The 21,238-nt window shown below is 43.1% G+C and overlaps 1 protein-coding gene across 1 annotated transcript; it reads right to left on the reverse strand.

Moving 5' to 3' along the window:
• Nucleotides 1-12,328: 12,328 nt before the first annotated feature.
• Nucleotides 12,329-19,110, reverse strand: pgrmc2 (progesterone receptor membrane component 2). Its single transcript, XM_083792658.1, has 3 exons — nucleotides 18,730-19,110; nucleotides 15,318-15,473; nucleotides 12,329-13,555 (listed from the first exon to the last, which is right to left on the reverse strand). Exons 1-3 carry the CDS (start codon nucleotides 19,082-19,084, stop codon nucleotides 13,458-13,460), a joined length of 609 nt encoding a protein of 202 aa, XP_083648784.1. The 5' UTR covers nucleotides 19,085-19,110; the 3' UTR covers nucleotides 12,329-13,457.
• Between the last annotated feature and the right edge of the window lie 2,128 nt (nucleotides 19,111-21,238).

A 21,238-nucleotide genomic window follows, 5' to 3' on the forward strand; every position in this document is an offset into this window, starting at 1 on the left:
AGAATTGGTAATTTAGACTTTCATTGCATAAAACCACATCATCATCATCTTCTTCCAAATTGTCCTCCGTTATTGTTCTGTTAATTGCTTTCAACTGTCCAGGCACAGAATGTACAGATGTCTGTATGTTTTGCTTGAACAACTGTGTGGACACCACACATACTCAACCAAACTACTAGTTTGTGTATAAAATCTAATGGGTCATTGTGCATTCCTAAGGCCAAGTAAGATGCTATTCACTAGTTGTTGAGTGACACCACAGATTGTTTTGCAATCAAATGTGTGACCTGGATTTTGAAAAAACGCTTGAATGAGAGCTGCTAAATTCCCCGGCATAGATGACAACTGAACCATCGAAGTAGGTGTCAATGGTTTCAATTTATCTTGTACTACTTGTAGATGCAGTATACCCACGCGTTCGGGGAGATGTCCTGTACCACACCCCACTCTCCGCTAAGTGGGAGAGGTGTAAAATTCACGGCAGCAGACCTTCTACTGAGGTCAACGCTCAAAAAAGTGCTGTGCCTTGGGGCATTGACAATTATTTAATTAACGAATTAAATAACCTTATTTTATTCTGAAGGCAACCGGATGTCTTAAATTAGCTAGCTCTCAGACAGGAAGTTCTAAATTAGCTCATAAGACGGAGCCAAATATCTGTCTGAGAGTGGAGCCTGCCTGGCAAATGACATGGGGGGTCCTTTTTGTGGGCTTGGCCGAAAGTGGGCGTTACCAAAAGGTGGGCGTGGCCATGGCCGCCAGAAGTCTGTCAGATTTTGACAGCTTCAAATTAGTGTTAAACATAATATAACCCAATTGACTCCAGTCCTCTCTGTTTAATATATCTATAATGAAACTATATAAACTATGCATATACCATGAAGTGCTATGACTACTAGCTCTGGTCCATAGCTCTAATGCGTTTCATTTAGAGCTATGTTACTCTAAACTTCCCCGCTCGCATGAATGCAGACCAGCCTCTACTCTTTGGCGTAAATAAAAATAACGTTTTTGCTACATATAAAAACAAAGGCGAGTTGTGTCATTAGAAAGCCTACTTTGGTAATTGGTTCTAGTTCTAGTGAACAGAAATAATAAATAAATAGACTTGGTAACCTAACTGTAGGGAGTGCAAACACATTAAAGAACCTGGGGGTTATCATCTATGAAAAGGCAACACAATGAGCAGAAAATAAAAATGAACCATGTAAATACAACAAATTGAGCAGAGCACTGCAGGGAGTTGAACCCCATTCCGGTAAACCAGAAGTACCACAACCAGTGCCTTGGTTTTTGTTTTGTTTTACGAGGTCCATTCGTTGAAATGTAAATTTTGCATTGCAACGGTAAAGTAATTTCACAATTGACATTGTAGGCAATAATTAATAACGGTATGGCACCAGGCCACAGCCATGGGGATAGAGTATGTTTTGCACTCTGAGTGAGTGTGTGTGTGTGTGTGTGTGTGTCCGTCAGTTTGTTAACAGCTAATCTCCAGCACCATTAACCCGGTCGATGCCAAATTTTGCACACACACTCCCTGGATGCCAACGATGAACCTCTGTCCCAAATTTTCCAGAACGGCCTGTATAGCACCACACATTTTTGTATGCCCTCCGAGACTATGGACTATAGCCTTTCGCTTTTCCGCGATTTAACCTTTTTTCAAATCGTGAACAATGATGAAGAATCGCGCACTATAGCATGCCACTTAATGACCTTGGGGTCATCAAGGTCATTGATATTGATCAATAACCTTGAGCAGTATAAATGACCTTCAATAAGACTAGTAAATGACCTTGACCAGTATAAATGACCTTGACAAGTACAAATGACCTTGACCAGTATAAATGACCGTGACCAGTATATGACTGACCAGTATAAATTACCTTCATGAGACTAGTAAATGACCTTGACCAGTATAAGTGACCTTTAGAAGACTAGTAAATGATCTTCACCAGTATAAATGACCTTTAGAAGACTAGTAAATGATCTTCACCAGTATAAATGACCTTGACCAGTATGCGGTCCGTGACCATGGACTATAGCCTTTTGCTTTTCCTTGATTTTCACCTTTAAAAAATCCTCAACAATGATGAAGAATCGCACACTATAGCGCGCCGCTCAATGACCTGAGACCATGGACCAATGAATGAAATACAACACATTGAGCAGGGCACTGCAGGGAGTTGAACCCCGTTCCGGTAAACCAGAAGTCTGACACCAGTGCCTTAGTTTTTGTGTTGTTGTTCATTTAAAGGTCCAGGTGTGCATACGCATGTGCCCCTGTGTGTGTAGGTGCATGTGTGCATGTGTGTGCACGCTTCAATGACCACTGTTGGACCCAATGGCGATCAAGGACCTCAGGGAGCCACCCATAATTCACAACGGTCACAGCGAACTCTGTTGCATCACAACTGGTGGCCAACAGTCGTAACCAACACCGCCACGACCCACAGGAGAATACCATCGCACAGTGGTATCAGACCAACCACAATCAGCCAGCCCTCAAACCAAACCCTTCGACCTAGAAGAACTCAAAACTGCAATGGGAAAGTTGAAACCCGGAAAAGCAGCAGGGATTGATGACATACTGGCAGAAATTATACAGCACCTGGAACCTAACGCAAAGACCTGGCTCGTGGGGATGCTGAACACATGCATGGCACAGAAAACCATCCCTTCTGTCTGGAGAAAAGCCAAAGTGGTTGCAATCCCCAAACCTGGCAAAGACCCATCATCCTCAAAGAGCTACCGACCCATTTCCCTCCTCTGCATCACCTACAAGAGAGGCTGCTACTCCAACGCCTCATACCACTCATAGACACCAAGCTGACTAAAGACCAAGCTGGTTTCCGTCCCGTCCTGTGCTGGACAGAGCTCAACCTCACCCAACACATTGAGGATGGGTTTGAGGGAAAACAAATAACTGGAGCAGCAACTGGAGGGCGAAGCAAGCACGCAGGCAGCTTGTGCCTGCCTGCGTGCCTGCCTGCCTTCCTCATGTGGAAGCTGCATAGTTGAGTTTGTGTGTGTGTTTCTTTTTCTGTCTTTCTTTCTTAGGACGAAGATCAAGGTAGACGCCGTTGGAAGGCTCAACACAAGCCGATGCCCCTAGAGATCCATCCCAAAGCTTCCCTCAGGGAGTCCAGCAAGCCAGCTAGCCAGCAAGCCCGCCCAGTCAGCCAACGCAGCCAGCCAGCTCCGCCAGTCAGCCAGTGTAGAAAGTCAGGCTGCCAAGCCAGCGCACATCAGCCCTTGCAGTCAACCATTGTAGCCATACCAGCCTTGCTCAGTCAGCTCAGCCAGGCCTCTCTCGAGGCCTGGCTCTCTGTCTGCCTGGCCCGGTCTGCCCCGCCCTGCCTTGCAGCAACAGAACCAGCCTTGCTGGCAAGCCAGCCAGCTCAGAATACGAGCTCAGCAAGCCAGCGCAGCTGGCAAGCACGCAGTTAGTCTAAACCAGTTTCAGACTGGCAGGCCAAGGCAGACAGACAGGAAGACCGAGGCGCCTAGGCAGGCAGACAGGCCAGGAAGGCAACAAAGTGCAGGCAGGGGGACTGTCCGGCCTAAGGCTGCGCTGCAAGGGTTGGAGCCTGGCCAGCTCCTGCTGGTCTAGACTGAGTGGCTGTGGCTGCACAGTAAGGCTGCGGTAACCTAGTCTGGGCTTGCTGCTGCACTGGCTTGCTCAGCTCGCATTCTGAGATGGCTGGCTTTCCAGAAAGGCTGGTTCTGTTGCTGCAAGGCAGGGCAGGGCAGACCGGGCCAGGCAGACAGAGAGCCAGGCCTCAAGAGAGGCCTGGCTGAGCTGACTGAGCAAGGCTGGTATGGCTGCAATGGCTGACTGCAAGGGCTGATATGCTCTGGCTTGGCAGCCTGACTTTCTACACTGGCTGACTGGCGGAGCTGACTGGCTGCGTTGGCTGACTGGGCAGGCTTGCTGGCTAGCTGGCTTGCTGTGCTCCCTGAGGGAAGCTTTGGGATGGATCTCTAGGGGCATCGGCTAGTGTTGAGCCTTCCTATGGCGTCTACCTTGATCTCCGTCCTAAGAAAGAAAGACAGAAAAAGAAAGACACACAAACCCAACTATGCAGCTTCCACCTGAGGAACCGAGACGCGAGAAAAGAACTGAGCGTCACTTGGGATGGTCACAAACTCTCCAACCATACCCACCCCATGTATCTTGGAGATACACTGGACAGGACACTCTTCTTCAAAAAAACACCTGGAGAACACAAAAGCCACGGTCAACACCCACAATAACATCCTGTGAAAACTAGTGAACTCCCAAGTGGGGCGCAGACCCACAAACAATCCGTGCAACTGCCATGGCCCTGTCTTTCTCTACAGCAGAGTATGCCTGCTCAAGCTGGAGCCGATCACGTCACACCAAATTGGTCGACACAGCCCTAAATGACACCTGTCGCATCATCACGGGATGGGTCAAGACAACACCTGTCCCGTCCGTGCCTTTATGCGCTAGCCGGCACCTCCCCCCGCACATCAGACGACTGTGTAACGCTCAAGATGAATGGAAAACACAGGAGATAGACAGTGAAGTCTGGAATGAAATGATAGAGAACACCTCACACACACAGTTTCCTTTCGTGGCCGTTTACATTCGAGGGTCGCTGGTCCTCTCGAACGGAACAGTTTAACGTCATGCCCAGGACGAAAAGATATAGAGAACACCAACATGTCAAATAACAGCAGGAAGGCATGGGCCACAATCCACCGTCTTGGCAAAAACCACACCACCCATAATTCACAACGGTCACAGCAAACTCTGTTGCATCACAACTGGTGTAGGTATTGGATGGAGCCCGCACACCACAGGTATAAGAAAGACGTTTTTTGTTGAAATACTGACAGCGTTTCGATCCATTTGATCTTCATCAGGTCATGTGTACACAAAACATACACTTTTATACTAAGGGAGTGCCCCCATTAAACAATCAAAATACCACATTTTGGTGCCCCTCCCATCACTGCAGGTGTGACACGTCAACCCTGAGTGAGTAGGTGGGGACCCAGACATATTGATGTAAATATAGTCTGTTCAGAAATTGTAGTGCCTCTCATAGAGCTTGTAGGTGATGCAGAGGAGGGAAATGGGTCGGTAGCTCTTCGGGGATAATGGGTCTTTGCCAGGTTTAGGGATTGCAACTACTCCAGCCTTTTTCCAAACAGAAGGGATGGTTTTCTGTGCTATGCATGTGTTCAGCATCCCCACAAGCCAGGTCCTTGCGATAGGTCCCAGGTGCTGTATCATTTCTGCCAGTATGCCATCAATCCCTGCTGCTTTTCCGGGTTTCAACTTTCCCATTGCAGTTTCACATTCTTCTAAGTCGAAGGGTTTGGTTTGAGGGCTGGCTGATTGTGGTTGGTCTGATACCACTGTGCGATGGTATTCTATGTGGGTCGGTGGCGGTGTTGGTTACAACTGTTGGCCACCAGTTGTGACCAAGACCGCCACCGACCCACAGGAGAATACCATCGCACAGTGGTATCAGACCAACCACAATCAGCCAGCCCTCAAACCAAACCCTTCGACCTAGAAGAACTTGAAACTGCAATGGGAAAGTTGAAACCCGGAAAAGCAGCAGGGATTGATGACCTACTGGCAGAAATGTTACAGCACCTGGGACCCAACGCAAAGACCTGGCTTGTGGGGATGCTGAACACATGCATAGCACAGAAAACCATCCCTTCTGTCTGGGAAAAGGCCAAAGTGGTTGCAATCCCTAAACCTGGCAAAGACCCATTATCCACAAAGAGCTACCGACCCATTTCCCTCTGCATCACCTACAAGGCTATATGAGAAGCTGCTACTCCAACGCCTTGTTGCCACTCATAGATACCAAGCTGACTAAAGACCAAGCTGGTTTCCGTCCCAGCCGCTCCTGTGCTGGACAGAGCTCAACCTCACCCAACACATTGAGGATGGGTTTGAGGGGAAACAAATAACTGGAGCAGCATTCAGAGATCTCTCTGCTGCCTACGACACTGTCCAACACTGCACAATGGTCAGGAAAAGCCTCCTCAACAACAGGCGCTTCTATGTCCAGTTAAATGACCAGAGGAGTAAATGGAAAGCCCAAAAGAACGGCCTCCAACAAGGTAGCGTGCTCGCCCCCCTCCTTTTCAATATCTACACAAACGACCAGCCACTACCCAATGCCTAATGCCAGCGTTTCATCTACGCCGACAACCTCTGCATTACGACCCAACAAGCAGACTTCCAGAAGATTGAGTCTGTCCTTGAAAGTGCCCTCCAAGAAATGTCAAGCTACTACAATACAACCACCTGAAACCCAACCTATAGAGAACACCTCACACACACATAATTTCCTTTCGTGGCCGTTTACATTCGAGGGTCGCTGGTCCTCTCGAACGGAACAGTTTAACGTCATGCCCAGGACGAAAAGATATAGAGAACACCAACATGTCAAATAACAGCAGGAAGGCATGGGCCACAATCCACCGTCTTGGCAAAAACCACACCACCCATAATTCACAACGGTCACAGCAAACTCTGTTGCATCACAACTGGTGTAGGTATTGGATGGAGCCCGCACACCACAGGTATAAGAAAGACGTTTTTTGTTGAAATACTGACAGCGTTTCGATCCATTTGATCTTCATCAGGTCATGTGTACACAAAACATACACTTTTATACTAAGGGAGTGCCCCCATTAAACAATCAAAATACCACATTTTGGTGCCCCTCCCATCACTGCAGGTGTGACACGTCAACCCTGAGTGAGTAGGTGGGGACCCAGACATATTGATGTAAATATAGTCTGTTCAGAAATTGTAGTGCCTCTCATAGAGCTTGTAGGTGATGCAGAGGAGGGAAATGGGTCGGTAGCTCTTCGGGGATAATGGGTCTTTGCCAGGTTTAGGGATTGCAACTACTCCAGCCTTTTTCCAAACAGAAGGGATGGTTTTCTGTGCTATGCATGTGTTCAGCATCCCCACAAGCCAGGTCCTTGCGATAGGTCCCAGGTGCTGTATCATTTCTGCCAGTATGCCATCAATCCCTGCTGCTTTTCCGGGTTTCAACTTTCCCATTGCAGTTTCACGTTCTTCTAAGTCGAAGGGTTTGGTTTGAGGGCTGGCTGATTGTGGTTGGTCTGATACCACTGTGCGATGGTATTCTATGTGGGTCGGTGGCGGTGTTGGTTACAACTGTTGGCCACCAGTTGTGACCAAGACCGCCACCGACCCACAGGAGAATACCATCGCACAGTGGTATCAGACCAACCACAATCAGCCAGCCCTCAAACCAAACCCTTCGACCTAGAAGAACTTGAAACTGCAATGGGAAAGTTGAAACCCGGAAAAGCAGCAGGGATTGATGACCTACTGGCAGAAATGTTACAGCACCTGGGACCCAACGCAAAGACCTGGCTTGTGGGGATGCTGAACACATGCATAGCACAGAAAACCATCCCTTCTGTCTGGGAAAAGGCCAAAGTGGTTGCAATCCCTAAACCTGGCAAAGACCCATTATCCACAAAGAGCTACCGACCCATTTCCCTCTGCATCACCTACAAGGCTATATGAGAAGCTGCTACTCCAACGCCTTGTTGCCACTCATAGATACCAAGCTGACTAAAGACCAAGCTGGTTTCCGTCCCAGCCGCTCCTGTGCTGGACAGAGCTCAACCTCACCCAACACATTGAGGATGGGTTTGAGGGGAAACAAATAACTGGAGCAGCATTCAGAGATCTCTCTGCTGCCTACGACACTGTCCAACACCGCACAATGGTCAGGAAAAGCCTCCTCAACAACAGGCGCTTCTATGTTCAGTTAAATGACCAGAGGAGTAAATGGAAAGCCGAAAAGAATGGCCTCCCACAAGGTAGCGCGCTCGCCCCCCTCCTTTTCAATATCTAAACAAACGACCAGCCACTTGAAACCCAACCCATCAAAAACCCAACTATGCAGCTTCCACCTGAGGAACCGAGACGCAAAAAAAGAACTGAGCATCACAAACTCTCAAACCATACCCACCCCATGTAACTTGGAGTTACACTGGACAGTTTAACGTCATGCCCAGGACGAAAAGTTATAGAGAACACCAACATGACAAACCCTACACTTAAACCCTCTATATTTAATAAAAAACAATTCTGGACAGGAATCCTGTATTGCAGGGGTGCCCAAAAGGTACATCGTGATCTACCAGTAATCACAAAGGCTGTGCAGGTAGACCATATGGCATGCCCCTGTATATAATCTATCACTTGAATTAAGGTGACTTGACACCAGCTCAAATGTTGCACACAAACATCAGTAGCAAAAGTACAAAGTTATTGTGACAGTAATAATTGCTATAGTGTGTGTTCAGTAACAGGAATATTCCTGTCTCTCCAGCTCTTTAATAAATAGAAAAGGGTTTAATCAGGAGTTGTAGTAGCCACAGGATAATCTAAGCGGTGGATATTGCTCTTTTCTTCATGTCTTTATGTATGTAAATTGTCTTGTTGTTTGTGTTATGTCAAATGCGTGTATATGTGTTCTGCATATACTTGGCTGCTGTGTTGCAAGTTACTGAACACACACTATAGCAATGATTACTGTCACACTATAGAGCTATTTAACACTGTTACTGAACACACACTATAGCAATGATTACTGTCACAATATAGAGCTATTTAACACTGTTACTGAACACACACACTATAGCAATGATTACTGTCACAATATAGAGCTATTTAACACTGTTACTGAACACACACACTATAGCAATGATTACTGTCACAATATAGAGCTATTTAACACTGTTACTGAACACACACTATAGCAATGATTACTGTCACACTATAGAGCTATTTAACACTGTTACTGAACACACACTATAGCAATGATTACTGTCACAATACAGAGCAATTTAATTTAGGTAACCAAATTGACCCCAATAGTAGATTGCTACTTTTGATCCTTTGATTATATAATGCTGATTGTAGCATAGTGGTTAGTGACTGAGCTTTGTTAACATGAGTGCCCGGGATCGTTTCCCACCAATTTCAAAGAATGTTTGTTGCTTCGTGCCAATTTTCACAGAACGTTTGTCCTTTTACCTACCAAACAATACTATTTTCACCTCTAGTCGATTATTTATTCAGCGTTTGAGCCACGGACCACCATTTGAGGCCATCTAGTCTCTCAGACCCATTTGAGCCACTGACCACCATTGTGAGAGTCTATTAATGTGAAATGGTGGTCCGTGGCTCAAACATGTTATCACTTTTGAAGTTACTTGTTGTGTTTAGATATGTAAATACTACTCTTTAAAGCCGTGTTTCGGTAGTCGAGTGGGTACTGTCGACGGTTAGTAAACATTGAGGCCGGGCATAGTTGTTTATAAACCTTCGACACTAACCATTCGGCTACTGAAACACTGTTTTACAGTTTCGTACAAACATCATATATAAACATCATAACAAGTAACTTCAAGTGATAGACGTTTGAACACACAAACAACAACAGCGTTAAGTATTAAATAACATTTAATCACTTACTTGCTCCGAAGACGGACCCGCGATGGTGACGTGGCACGTTCCAAACAAACACTGACCAAACCTACCTCCACGCGTCTCTTCCGTATTTGAGGGCGGCGGCACTTCCTTCCGGTGTGAGGCCACGCCCGCGAGATTTAACCGCGAATCTATTGTAGTCCTCTTACGTTACATCCGGGTCCCTTGGTCCCATCCGCTTCTAATGCAAAATAGCTACATATGAACGCGTGAATCTTTTTTTTTTTTACAATAACGTTATTTGTCAGAAAGGAAGCCATTGAGGGTTAAAATGGGTCTTAATGCTTCCAACTCATATAACTGTCACCAACAACACTTTTAATGATATTACATGAAGCAGACAGCCCTGTGATGAAACCTTTAGCATTACACTGTGGTTAATAGGTTTTTATTCACAATGGAATGTTATTGTACTCTTAATATATCATGGTGTAGCACAGCACAGTAGATTCATATTTCAATCGATCTGGGATGTTAAAATTGTGCAAAACTCTGTTCAATGAATGGCCTCTTCTGCTACATTAAACATTACTAAACATTAAACGTTACTTATACCTGTTATTGAGACTCCTATAGAGCATGTTGACATGGATAGCTTGGTTAGTAGTATCTCTGTTAGTTAATGCAGTTTGATTGATTAAATTAATAGCCTATTTTATTAGACAAAAATGTAGAACAGTAGTGTCATAGAGTGGAAAATGCCATTTGGTTTAATGTCACAGAATGCAGTGCCACGTAGAGCAGCATGATAAATGGTTAACTTTATAGCCTAGTGTGTTCAAAAATGGCAGATCTGCAAGTTCAGTGTCTTGAATGAGATGTGCTGTGAGTTTGCATATCTGCTATTGTCCAGCATAGGACCGTTGCACAGTGAAGTATAAACAAGGCTTTAGGATTTATAAGTCGTTTTTAATAGAATATTCACTCCAGTGAATAGCATTTATCCATTTAGATAACTTTTTGATGTTATTTAATTACTTATTTTTACACAGAAACATAATGTGTGTCTTTACAATAACTGTAATGTAATAATAATACTAATAATGTAATGTAATAATTATTAATTAAATAACCTTATTTTATTCTGAAGGCAACCGGATGTCTTAAATTAGCTAGCTCTCAGACAGGAAGTTCTAAATTAGCTCAAAAGACGGAGCCACAGAGTAGACCGTTTTACATTTGCAATTCTAGTTTTAACCTGCTCAAGAGTAGGGGCGTTGTGGAGCAGTGTGTGTCTCTAGCCTGCGAGCTTATTATATTGGGGCTGGAGTCTGGACAGTGACAATGATGGAAGGAATTCTATGACTGAATAGAAAAGGCATTAGACCTAGACTGTGCAAATTATTTTTAGCCTGCAACGCTACCCAGTGGCTTGCTTCACCATATTTTCTTAAATTTGGCCATAGGAGCTTGTTAATCTGCCTACAATATTCTTAAATCTCCCATAACATTTGTTGATACACAAAGTGTGTATCAACATAAACTGCATGTTTTAAGACTGAATGGTTTGCCACAAATTTGAATGTGCATTATTTCAATCTGGATATAATGGACAGTGTAGGGCAGGCCTAGGCCTACATTATCATCATAAATTTGCCACAATGTTTCGGGAGGGTAAGAATAGCAGCATCGTAACTTGCACCCAGTAGAATCATTAAAGCTCTATTATGCAATTTTGTGGAATGTGAATATTGTTTTGTCCAATCTGTATTATAAAGTACGGTATGTTAATACAATATACAGTAGGCTATACAATTGAGATGGTTGTATTCAATCTTCCATGCTCTTCCATTGAGACATTTAGAACCCGTCTAGGTTGGACATGACCTTTGAGACAATCCTGTTTCTGAATTTTGCGACATATATTTTGACCTGAAGGGGAAAATTCATTTTCCTCCAAGGGTGGAACACCGGAAACATTTTTTAAATTTATAATTATCAAACCAAAGTAAAATATAGATTACATTAATTTCATTTGTTTGGTAAACAATTCCAAATTCACAGGTTTCCAACCTTTTAATTATTCATTCCTACCAGTTCTTAAACACTCATTGCAGTCAAACCAGTTAAAGATTTTATTTATTTGCTTTAGTTTAATATTTAGAAATATGAAACACATTTTATTCTGCACTGACAATGCTTTAACAATGCTTACTACAATGGTAATAAAACACGTAACTCTTTCAAATATTAACCAAATCAATTTATTATGCATGAACAAATCCCTTCATGTCTCTGTCGCGCAGACACACACCCAACATTTAAATACACAACGTGGTGGGACTTCGGCATAGCTCACATTTGTTGCACATGCTTTAATAAAATGATAGATAATATATTTACAAGATAAGCAACTTGTCTCCCAAAAAAAAAAATGAAAAGAACTACAGATCCCTCAATCCCCACCCCACAGCACTTTCTCCAATGTTGCTTTATGAAAGTCACACCTACGTTTTTGTTGTTTAAAAGTAACTTCAACAAACAAAAAGGACAAAAAAAGAAGAAGTTGAATCAACATAAACCATGGGGTATTTTGTTTGGCCAATACAACATAGCAATATTATATGGAGTTCATCAACTACATAAATATGGCAGTAACACTGAGTACGTCATACAGTCTATTTACAAAGTTGTGACGTGGGGAAACCTTTTAGAGTCTGAGAGTGCGTGGACTGATGGACCACATAGTGGACTGACCAAATGCATGCCTTTTCAATTAATCGTCTGGAGGACCTAGTCAAGGAAACCATTGATGTCAAACGGTTTGAGGACAAGGGTGTTACATTTTCTGCTTTTTTTTTTTAGACTGGTCAGGACTATATAAAACAAACAAAATAAGGCACAATTAATACTTTGACCATTTTCTGGGGGATTCTACAGACTTATAGCTGGCTTGATAGGCATGTAAACAATTGGAGTCGATTTGATTAGGACTGCCTTTTGCCCTTCCCTTTGTATTCCCAATCACCTATTCGTCACGTCTGTCTGAAGTGATTCAAAATATCGTTTATGGCAAGGACCTTTGAACAACCCCCCTGAACCCAACCCATCCTATGACCCCTTCCATCCCACTATGCTACTCAACAAATACAATCACATGGTGACAAACAAGAAGAACTAGTAGTGCATACACTACAGAACACAACAGGAAAATCAACAGCCCTCCCATTGGCTTTGGTTAGGCCACAACACTGCCCTTTTCAACAGAGAAGAAAATAAACTTAAAATCAAATTTCCAACCAAAACAAATAAACATGATTGATTGATAAGCTTTTGAAAGCTAAAGCAGTTCATTTGCAAGGTGACTAAACCAAAAAGTAGAAATAATCTGGTTTCTCAGCCCGACAGTGACATCTTTTACCACACTTGATTTTCTAACCACCAAGACCAACCTCCGCTGGTTTCTCAGCCCGGCACTGACATCTTTTACTAGACTGGGATTTTGAACCGCCAAGACCAAACTCCGCTGCCCAGCACGCGGAGTTACCGATCATGATGCTCATTATTCACATACAGGGACGCATTTAACATTTACCCCCACACCCTATGTATTTTTCAGTTTTTTTTGTCTGCTTCCCAACATACTCCTTACCATTGTTAAAAAATACCTTCCATAAAGTTTCTCAATCTTGTTTCTGTTCTGTTGGTGGTGGTCTTGGAGGATGACATTTTGGGAATGGGGAGAGGGGCTAGACAGACACAAGCCCCACTCCTTTCAGCACAGCTACAGTACCAGTTAGATTCAGGAAGTAAGGGGCGGAGGGGAGTGGCACAATGACAGAAAAAAGGAAGAGGAAGGGAGAGAGAAAGAGAAAGAGTGAGAGATGGAGAGAGAAGGGGGTGAGGAGTCTGGGGCGGTCTGTTGCAGCTGTTTGGGTTTGTGGCTTTGGTCGCATTGGTTGGTGGAACAGCTTCAGTCGTGTTTTAGGTGGTCTTTAACATCCTCCTCATCTGTGTACTCTGACGGCTCGTCGCCAGGCTTCAGCAGCCTTCCGACATAATCGTATTTTTCTGGAAGGACAAAAAATGAGATGTGGTATTTAATACATTTAATATGAAGGGCCAAAGTAGGAAAAATGAAAGTAAAGTACATTATAGTAAATTATGTTGCAACAATATAACATTATTTTCAACAAAATAGATTAATAGAACATCGTGTAGAGATGTTGTTTAACGGTTTCATTCCAAAATGAAGTTCAGCATTTGAAAATGCATTAAAGCACATTGCAAATTAATTAGGAATAAATTGTAACTTCCAGTATACAGTACTTCCAAAAACAAAAGACTAAGTTAAAAACAATAATGACACACTTCTCATTATGTAAGTACAACAGGTCTTTGTCTTTAAAGGAGAATTCCATGTTAGAATGCTTTCTTATCTTTCTTACCTTTCTTTGTAGTTGTTACGTCCCCACCAAAGAGGTCCAGGTGTTTTTTTGTGCAAAAACACCTTATTGGCTATTTTCCCTACCATAAGCCCTCAATGAATTGCATTGAATGGGAAATGAATGGGGCTATGGGGTGTTATGCTAGTTCGCTTATTTCCATCGAAAGAAGTAGTAAAGTGTGCCGCTTGGGATATTATTTACATTATGAAGAGAGGATATATACAAAGAAATTATAATTTTGAGCAATGGAAATAAGCGAATTAGCACAACACCCCATAGCCCCATTCAATTCCCATTCAATTCAATGCAATTCATTTAGGGCTTATGGTAGGGGAAATAGCCAATAAGGAGCTTTTGCACAAAATAACACCTGGACCTCTTTGGTGGGGACGTAACTACAAAGAAAGGTAAGAAAGCCTTTTAGTATGGAATTCTCCTTTAATACTCTCAATCTTATTTTTACCAAACAAACACTTTTAACACCTTCTGCACTGATTGTGAATTGCTATTTCACTTTCACTTTCATTGGCCTTGTAGGGTTTCAGCAAGTGTCAGCAAGTGTTTTTTTAATAGCAGTCCAATGGGTTTCAGTTCCACTTCCTACACCTCTGTGATCCTGTTTTAGATGCAGTTGAGGTTGCACCAATTATTTAAATCATTTTGTTTTGTCCGAACATAGGGAGCAATCTACCCACTCAAAGTAGTTGTACGTGTGAATATAGACCGATTGTGAACGTATCCATCAATAGCACTTAATTTATCCCATTTAGACCTGAGAAAGGATTCTACAAATGGGTTCTAAATCCTGAGTTATCTGAAAAACCCTGTTTTAAAAAGACATGTCCTTGACTCTCCTTGTGTTTTGCAGCTTGTCTGCTCTTGGAAGGAATGAGTATATAGCAGAGGCCAGTTAGAGAATCTCAGCTGGCTTATAAATATGGCAGATGGCGTCTATGAAATGTGAGATGAATCAATATTGGGGAAACATTAAAACAAACTGCCATGGAGGCAGAGTGTATGTCCCAATGGTAGAATAAAGATGTTTCCAATTATGCATGTGATGTGTCCCTTATCAAATCAGACAGTGGCTGGAAAGTGGGGTATAACATGTGATACAGGGCCGACAGATTTGAACTGTTGTGATTATGTGGCATGCATCCAAATGTATATAAAAAAATATTCATCTCCAATTATGTTTATTAGTTATTTTCAAGGCAAACATTGTAGAGCGAGAGGTGCCATGCAACACAGTTATGAGCTGGATTTAAAGCCATGATGTCATGAGTAGGTTCCTATGTGGGATCTGGTATGTGCACAAACTGGGTCAGTGACCGGGGCAGTCCTAATCCATCATAGGGTCCAAAAGTGGTAAGAAATAATCATACCCATGAACTGCATCTCCCATTCTCTCACGCTCTCCATTTGTACAGCATTGAGGTCAGACAAGTCGTCATACTCGTCCCTCAGAGCATCCTTTTCCAGGCAGAAAGTTGCCAGGCCTCTCGATGCATCCCGACCAGCAAATATCCCATATGGACCGTCTGCAATAAAATTAAAAGAAGACAAGTGGCAGTGGCAGAATAAAACACAATAGAAATGTGACTGCACACACTTGAGAATTAGTATTTAGCTCCACTATGGTAAACTTGGAGCCAGACAAGCATTGCCCCAAAGGAAATAAATCACCACCAGCCCAGATGTCAGTCAAATCATTACATTTTAATTTTGGTAGTACATCTATGCTGCTATTTCATTCCACTTTGGTATACAGCCAACTGCAGTGCGTGTTCTATTTCAATATAGCAATAGTTAGAAAGAAGTCAACCAAGATACTGAGCAGACACTTTGGCATACATTAACCACCCATCCTTTTACATTACAGTTCTATTGTAAAATTGATGTTAGCTAGTAAAACTCAAATCAAAGCTTCCCCCACCCTCTCCTTAAAAATGCTCTCAAATCGCACCACTTGCAATCCGCACTAAATTCAAATTCCTCTGTACCATTATTTTATTTTGCTAATTTATTTAACCTTATTCTATTCTGGAATAGGGTTGGGTAATATATCGAATATTATCAATGTTATGATAAGAGACATATCGATGTTGTGATAAAGAGACTATTGTCTTGATTTTGGATATTGTAGTATGGCATGTGCGGGGTCATCCCAATGTTCTCCAGGTTCTATGTTCCTGGACTTACCAAAGGGGTTAGGCCGGGTAAGCGGGTTGTAAACTGGTAACATAAGACCGGCGAACATAGATACGGTGTTAAAGGCTGGTTTACTGTAAAGTGTCAAAAGTGATGTTCAGAATTTACCAACTGTCCTTTTAATTGCCTTTACCTACTTAATTATATAGACTTAGTTATTTTAACAAAAATCTCAGTGTGTGTGTGTGTGTGTGTGTGTGTGTGTGCGTGTGTATATGTTTTTGTGAAAGCACCAATAGAAGGTATGCGCATGCTTAAAGTGAATGGCAAATCGAGTGGCAAAGCAACAGGCAAAGTGAGTTTAACATTGTTTAATGTTGTGTAATGCAATCAGATAGGACTTTTCTTTGTGGATGTATGGGCTGTCGAGGACAGGAAGTAGTTTTTTGCCACTCAGGCATTCCTGCATAACTTCCTGGTTTGATGATGATGTCACACGCATACCCTCTATATTCAGCCTAACAGTATTGATAGTGAAGCTTTTTTAATTAGTCCATATGGCAGCCCTATTCCAGAACTCTATAGGGGGGAGCATAGTGACGCGTTCGGTATGATTTCGGCTTATTTGGGCGCCATCTTGTAGACTACATGTAGGCTAGTAGGATGCCAGTCTGTAGTTCGTAAGTTTACGCTGGTGTGTACACTGTCACTGCAGTACACCATCTTCCATCTCTACTATCTTTGACATGTCACAACTCTTCTACTCTATGGCTCTGGATCGACGGTGGTATTATTATTATTCACAAAATTGTTTGGGTGTTCTGACCTGATAGCCACCTCCCCTCCCCTCACGTCAAAACAGTTCTCAATGTTTACATCTTACTTGACGAGAAGACATGTGGACATATCTTTATGGAACCAGGGAGAGGGGAAAAATGAGTGATCAGTCAAACATGTTTTCTCTCCGCAGTAAATACATAATCTGTCTGTGTGCGATCTGACCATTATCATTTTGATTACACTGTCATGTCATGCTCGTTTGAGGACAGGTAGAGAGCAGAGTATACATGTGTTTGGGAATGTTGCTGAAGGTTATGTTATTTTGTCAGCTGACTGACACCCAAATCAAAGAAACCATACAGCGTGTATTTAATATCGCCGACAGTCAACGCACTGCAAGGCTACAACTAAGGCTACAATGGAAGCATAATTCTGACGGCCCGCGGTGGAATGGACAAGTTAGAGTATAAAAACTGACAGGGCAGACCCATTACTGTTGTGGATCAAGGTTATGTTAAGTGTTTATTTAATGTTATATCTATAATGGTATATGTCTCCACAATGAGGCTGGAGAATGTAGCCTAGCAGCCTAGCAGAAAAATGGCAACCAGAATAACCTGTTCTGAGTTAAACTCCTCCCTATGCACTGGCCCTATAGCTAGCTGACTAGTGAACATGTGTTGGAGCAACCAGCCACTGTGGCCAGTGGACAGAAAACGTGGGTTACTTTCCTAGTTCTACCATGGTTGATCTGAAGTTTGTTTCATGGAGTCACTTATCCTTAATATACCACATCATCTGACTCAAACATGGAACTGTGTGGACCCTCCAGTTTGCCCCAGGGTATTCCACATGGTCTCAAAGAATCCATTAAGCAAAGCAGTCTTATCACATCGCTAAACCTTGCCAGATTAGATTTGCTCTTGGCTTGCACATTCCACTAAAAGAGCAATCATTTACAGATTTAAAAAAACATTCGATGCTAGATCTGTTTATTATCTTATTGATGCCAAAACATGTGTTAATTCGGTTTAGCTACATTTAGGACAGTCTGACTTTCATGTCAGTGAGCTAGAAACAGGAAACCCAAAGTAATGTATTTTATGCCAAATATGATAATTATAGATTGTCCGAGTTGATGGGCGGGTCCGCCAACTCGCAAACTTGTTTTTGTTAACAGGGGAGCCATGCCGTTTTAGAAGACTAATGACAGCACTCTTTCAAATAAGGTCTCACTTGGGTAACAGCTGGACTATAAAAGTAGCTCAGTCAGTGCATTTGCTGACTAACGTTATTCACTCCATGTCACGTCTTTCTTACTCGTTGTGGAAAGATCTCAACCAAAATGCTTGCAGAGTGCATTATTCTCACATCGATTCTAACGTCGAAAATGCTGTTAAACATTTTCTGCAAAGTTTTCTATTCGGACACGATGTAAACAACAGGCTGGTCTAGACAGCCATACAGAGCAGTGTGGAGACGCGAAACACATTGATAGCTCTGGCTAGCTGCACTCGTTAGCTTTCGCATGCAGAATTAAGACGACTTTTAAGCCAACTGCACTTCTAGCAGTTAAGTGAATAACTAAAGCTATGTAATGTTAGGCTGTTTGTCGCCTATGTTAGACAAGCAATGCAGTGGTGTCCGTTGTACTTACACTAGCTGTTAGCCACCATCCCATCCAAGTTCATCAAAACAGACAAAGCCACTAGTAGCTGACACAAGCTAAGCTAATGCTAACGGTTTGCGCTCAAATCTTGTCCGGGACAGAAGAGCTAACTTACCCAACACTGGGTCTGTCTGTTAGCTAGCTAGCTCTTCGCCTGCGATCTGCCACTTTCTTCTTTCACTGGTCTCCAAACTTACCTCGCCCGTAAAACTTTTTGCCTGAAGTAACGTCGAACACTTTCATGTTGACTGCCATTAAGATCCGGGGGTTTTGGAGTCCATCATATTCATTGAGCTGCTCCAAACTGAAATCACGTCTCCTCATCTTGGGAAGTGTGGAGGCCTCGCTCCCCTGCGCCGCGTCCACACCAACAAGACCGAGCCGTTTCCCCAGCCGCCGGTACGCCACATAGCAAACCGCTACTACAACAACTAAAATACTGATATTGAGTAACATCCCGCCTATGCCGAGCCCGTCCGACTCATCTGTTGTCCCCTGCCCGCCACTACTTGTGTCAACTGGTCCACTAGAACTGTCTCCATCGTCCGCCATACTGCACGGTAGAGAGCCTACCTACCCGTACCCACCCCCGGCCAAAAAAACAACAAAAAACGCCTACTAGCTTTTGATAAACTTACACGGAAGTAGTGGCCTATAGAATTCCGGGACGCAAGAGGTCGCTGTTTGTTACAGTTTCGGCAATTATTTGCTAAATTGATCACTTAAATGCATAATCATATCTGAACTCCCTGTTGTTACAATTTAAAACCCCCACAATGATAAAGCAAACCCTTTCAGGTGGTCGTAGATTAGATGTGTATGTGTATTAACATTGCAGCGAAATGTCAAAAGTCACACAATTCGGTAGGTTGCCGGTGGCGATGTAACACCCTATTCTGATAGGGCCGCGTCAATAACTTCTCATCCCATTGCCAGGGACCCGTAGTTCTTTGCTGAAGTCGAACAGACTGTACAATCTTTTTTGGCAGCAACTCTAGATTATACAACACTGCAACAGGCATTTATTTAGACCTGTGTCACTGTATGTCGTTTGATCTTTTAGTTTTATAAATGTCAACACACTGACTGTCCCAGCAATTAGTCTTTTTCCCGACTGGTATAAACTAAAGTTGACCAATTTAATATCAGAGGAGATATGATGTATACGCAACAACCCCACATGCATTATGAGTTTGCGTTTTTTCCTAATAATTTTTTCTCTCCCCACCACACACGTAAAGCGATTTAGAATTTGAGAGGCGCTATATAAGTTCCAGGTATTGTGTGCACCAATCATTCTGATGAAATCCACAATTTACACTAAAATAAATGTATATTTTATTTTAGGCCGGCGTTTTGGCTTCTTGTGGTATAGACCGATTCCGTAGCGGGACTCATGGTCGCAGCCTACGTATTTCCTGTAGGCGGACTCGACGTAGCTGCGGGGTTTAAACCCTCACCAGGCGCACCTCTTCCACTACAGTGAACGGCAGAGTGACTGATGTTAGTTTGCCTCAAACTTTACTCCATTACTTGCTTTTTTACTAACACTAACATTACAAAGATGCCCAGAACATCGAGATGAACCTGTGTAGTTTATGGCTGCTCCAACAGTAGTGGCAACATAAAAAAAAACAAAAAAACGGAATGTCTAATATCCACCGCGGTGGCGGAGACCAGAGCCATTGAGTAATGGTTGAGACGAAGCAGTGAAAGATACATAACGCCAGTCTTACCCAATACCAAATATTTCTGTTTTATTAACACAAGGCTGCTGTACTTTATACCCCATACTTTAAATGCTTAGTATGAGGTATAAAATACAGCAGCCTTGTTCATAAAACAGAAAGATTGGGTATTGGGTAAGACTGAAATTATGTATCTTTCAGGACCTTTCACTGCTTTGTCTCAACCATTACTCAATGGCTCTGGTCTCAGCCACCACGGTGGATATTTTGACATTCCGTATTTATTTATTTGTTATGTTGCCACTACTGTTGGAGCAGCCATAAACTACACAGGTTCATCTCGATGTTCTGGACATATTTGTAATGTTAGTGTTAGTAAAAAGCAGGTAAAAGAGTAAAGTTTGAGGCAAACTAACACCAGTCACTCTGCCATTCACTGTAGTGGAAGAGATGCGCCTGGTGAGGGTTTAAACCCCGCAGCTACGTCGAGTCCGCCTACAGGAAATACGTAGGCTGCGACCATGAAACCGCTACGGAATCGGTATGCGCGTGACATCATTGTACCTGGAAGTTATGCGGGAACGCCCACCGAGTGGCAAAAAACTACTTTCTGGCCTTGACAGCCCATTCATCCAAACAGAAAAATCCTGTCTGATTGCATTAAACAATGTTCAGACAGACAACTCACGAATAGATTTAGCAATATTTATTACAGAATGAGTAATGAGTGTGTATATGATATATATATATATATATATATTTTTTTTTGCGGCTTACGCCTTTTATTGATTTTTGAAGGGACAGACAGTAGGCTGACAGGAAACGGGAGAGAGATGGGGGGATGACATGCAGTAAAGGCCGTGTCGGGTCCGGGAGTCGAACCCGCGGCACACTGCGACTGGATTACCAGTCCGGTGCCCAGACCGTTACGCTACGGCCTGGGCTGTATGATATTTGACTTGGCGTTCGGCTCTGCTGGATTTCTCCCTGCTCGGCACGATTAAGCAACAACATAAAA

The sequence above is a fragment of the Protomyctophum parallelum genome, assembly GCF_964188405.1.
Source record: "Protomyctophum parallelum genome assembly, chromosome: 20".
Lineage (NCBI taxonomy): Eukaryota > Metazoa > Chordata > Actinopteri > Myctophiformes > Myctophidae > Protomyctophum > Protomyctophum parallelum.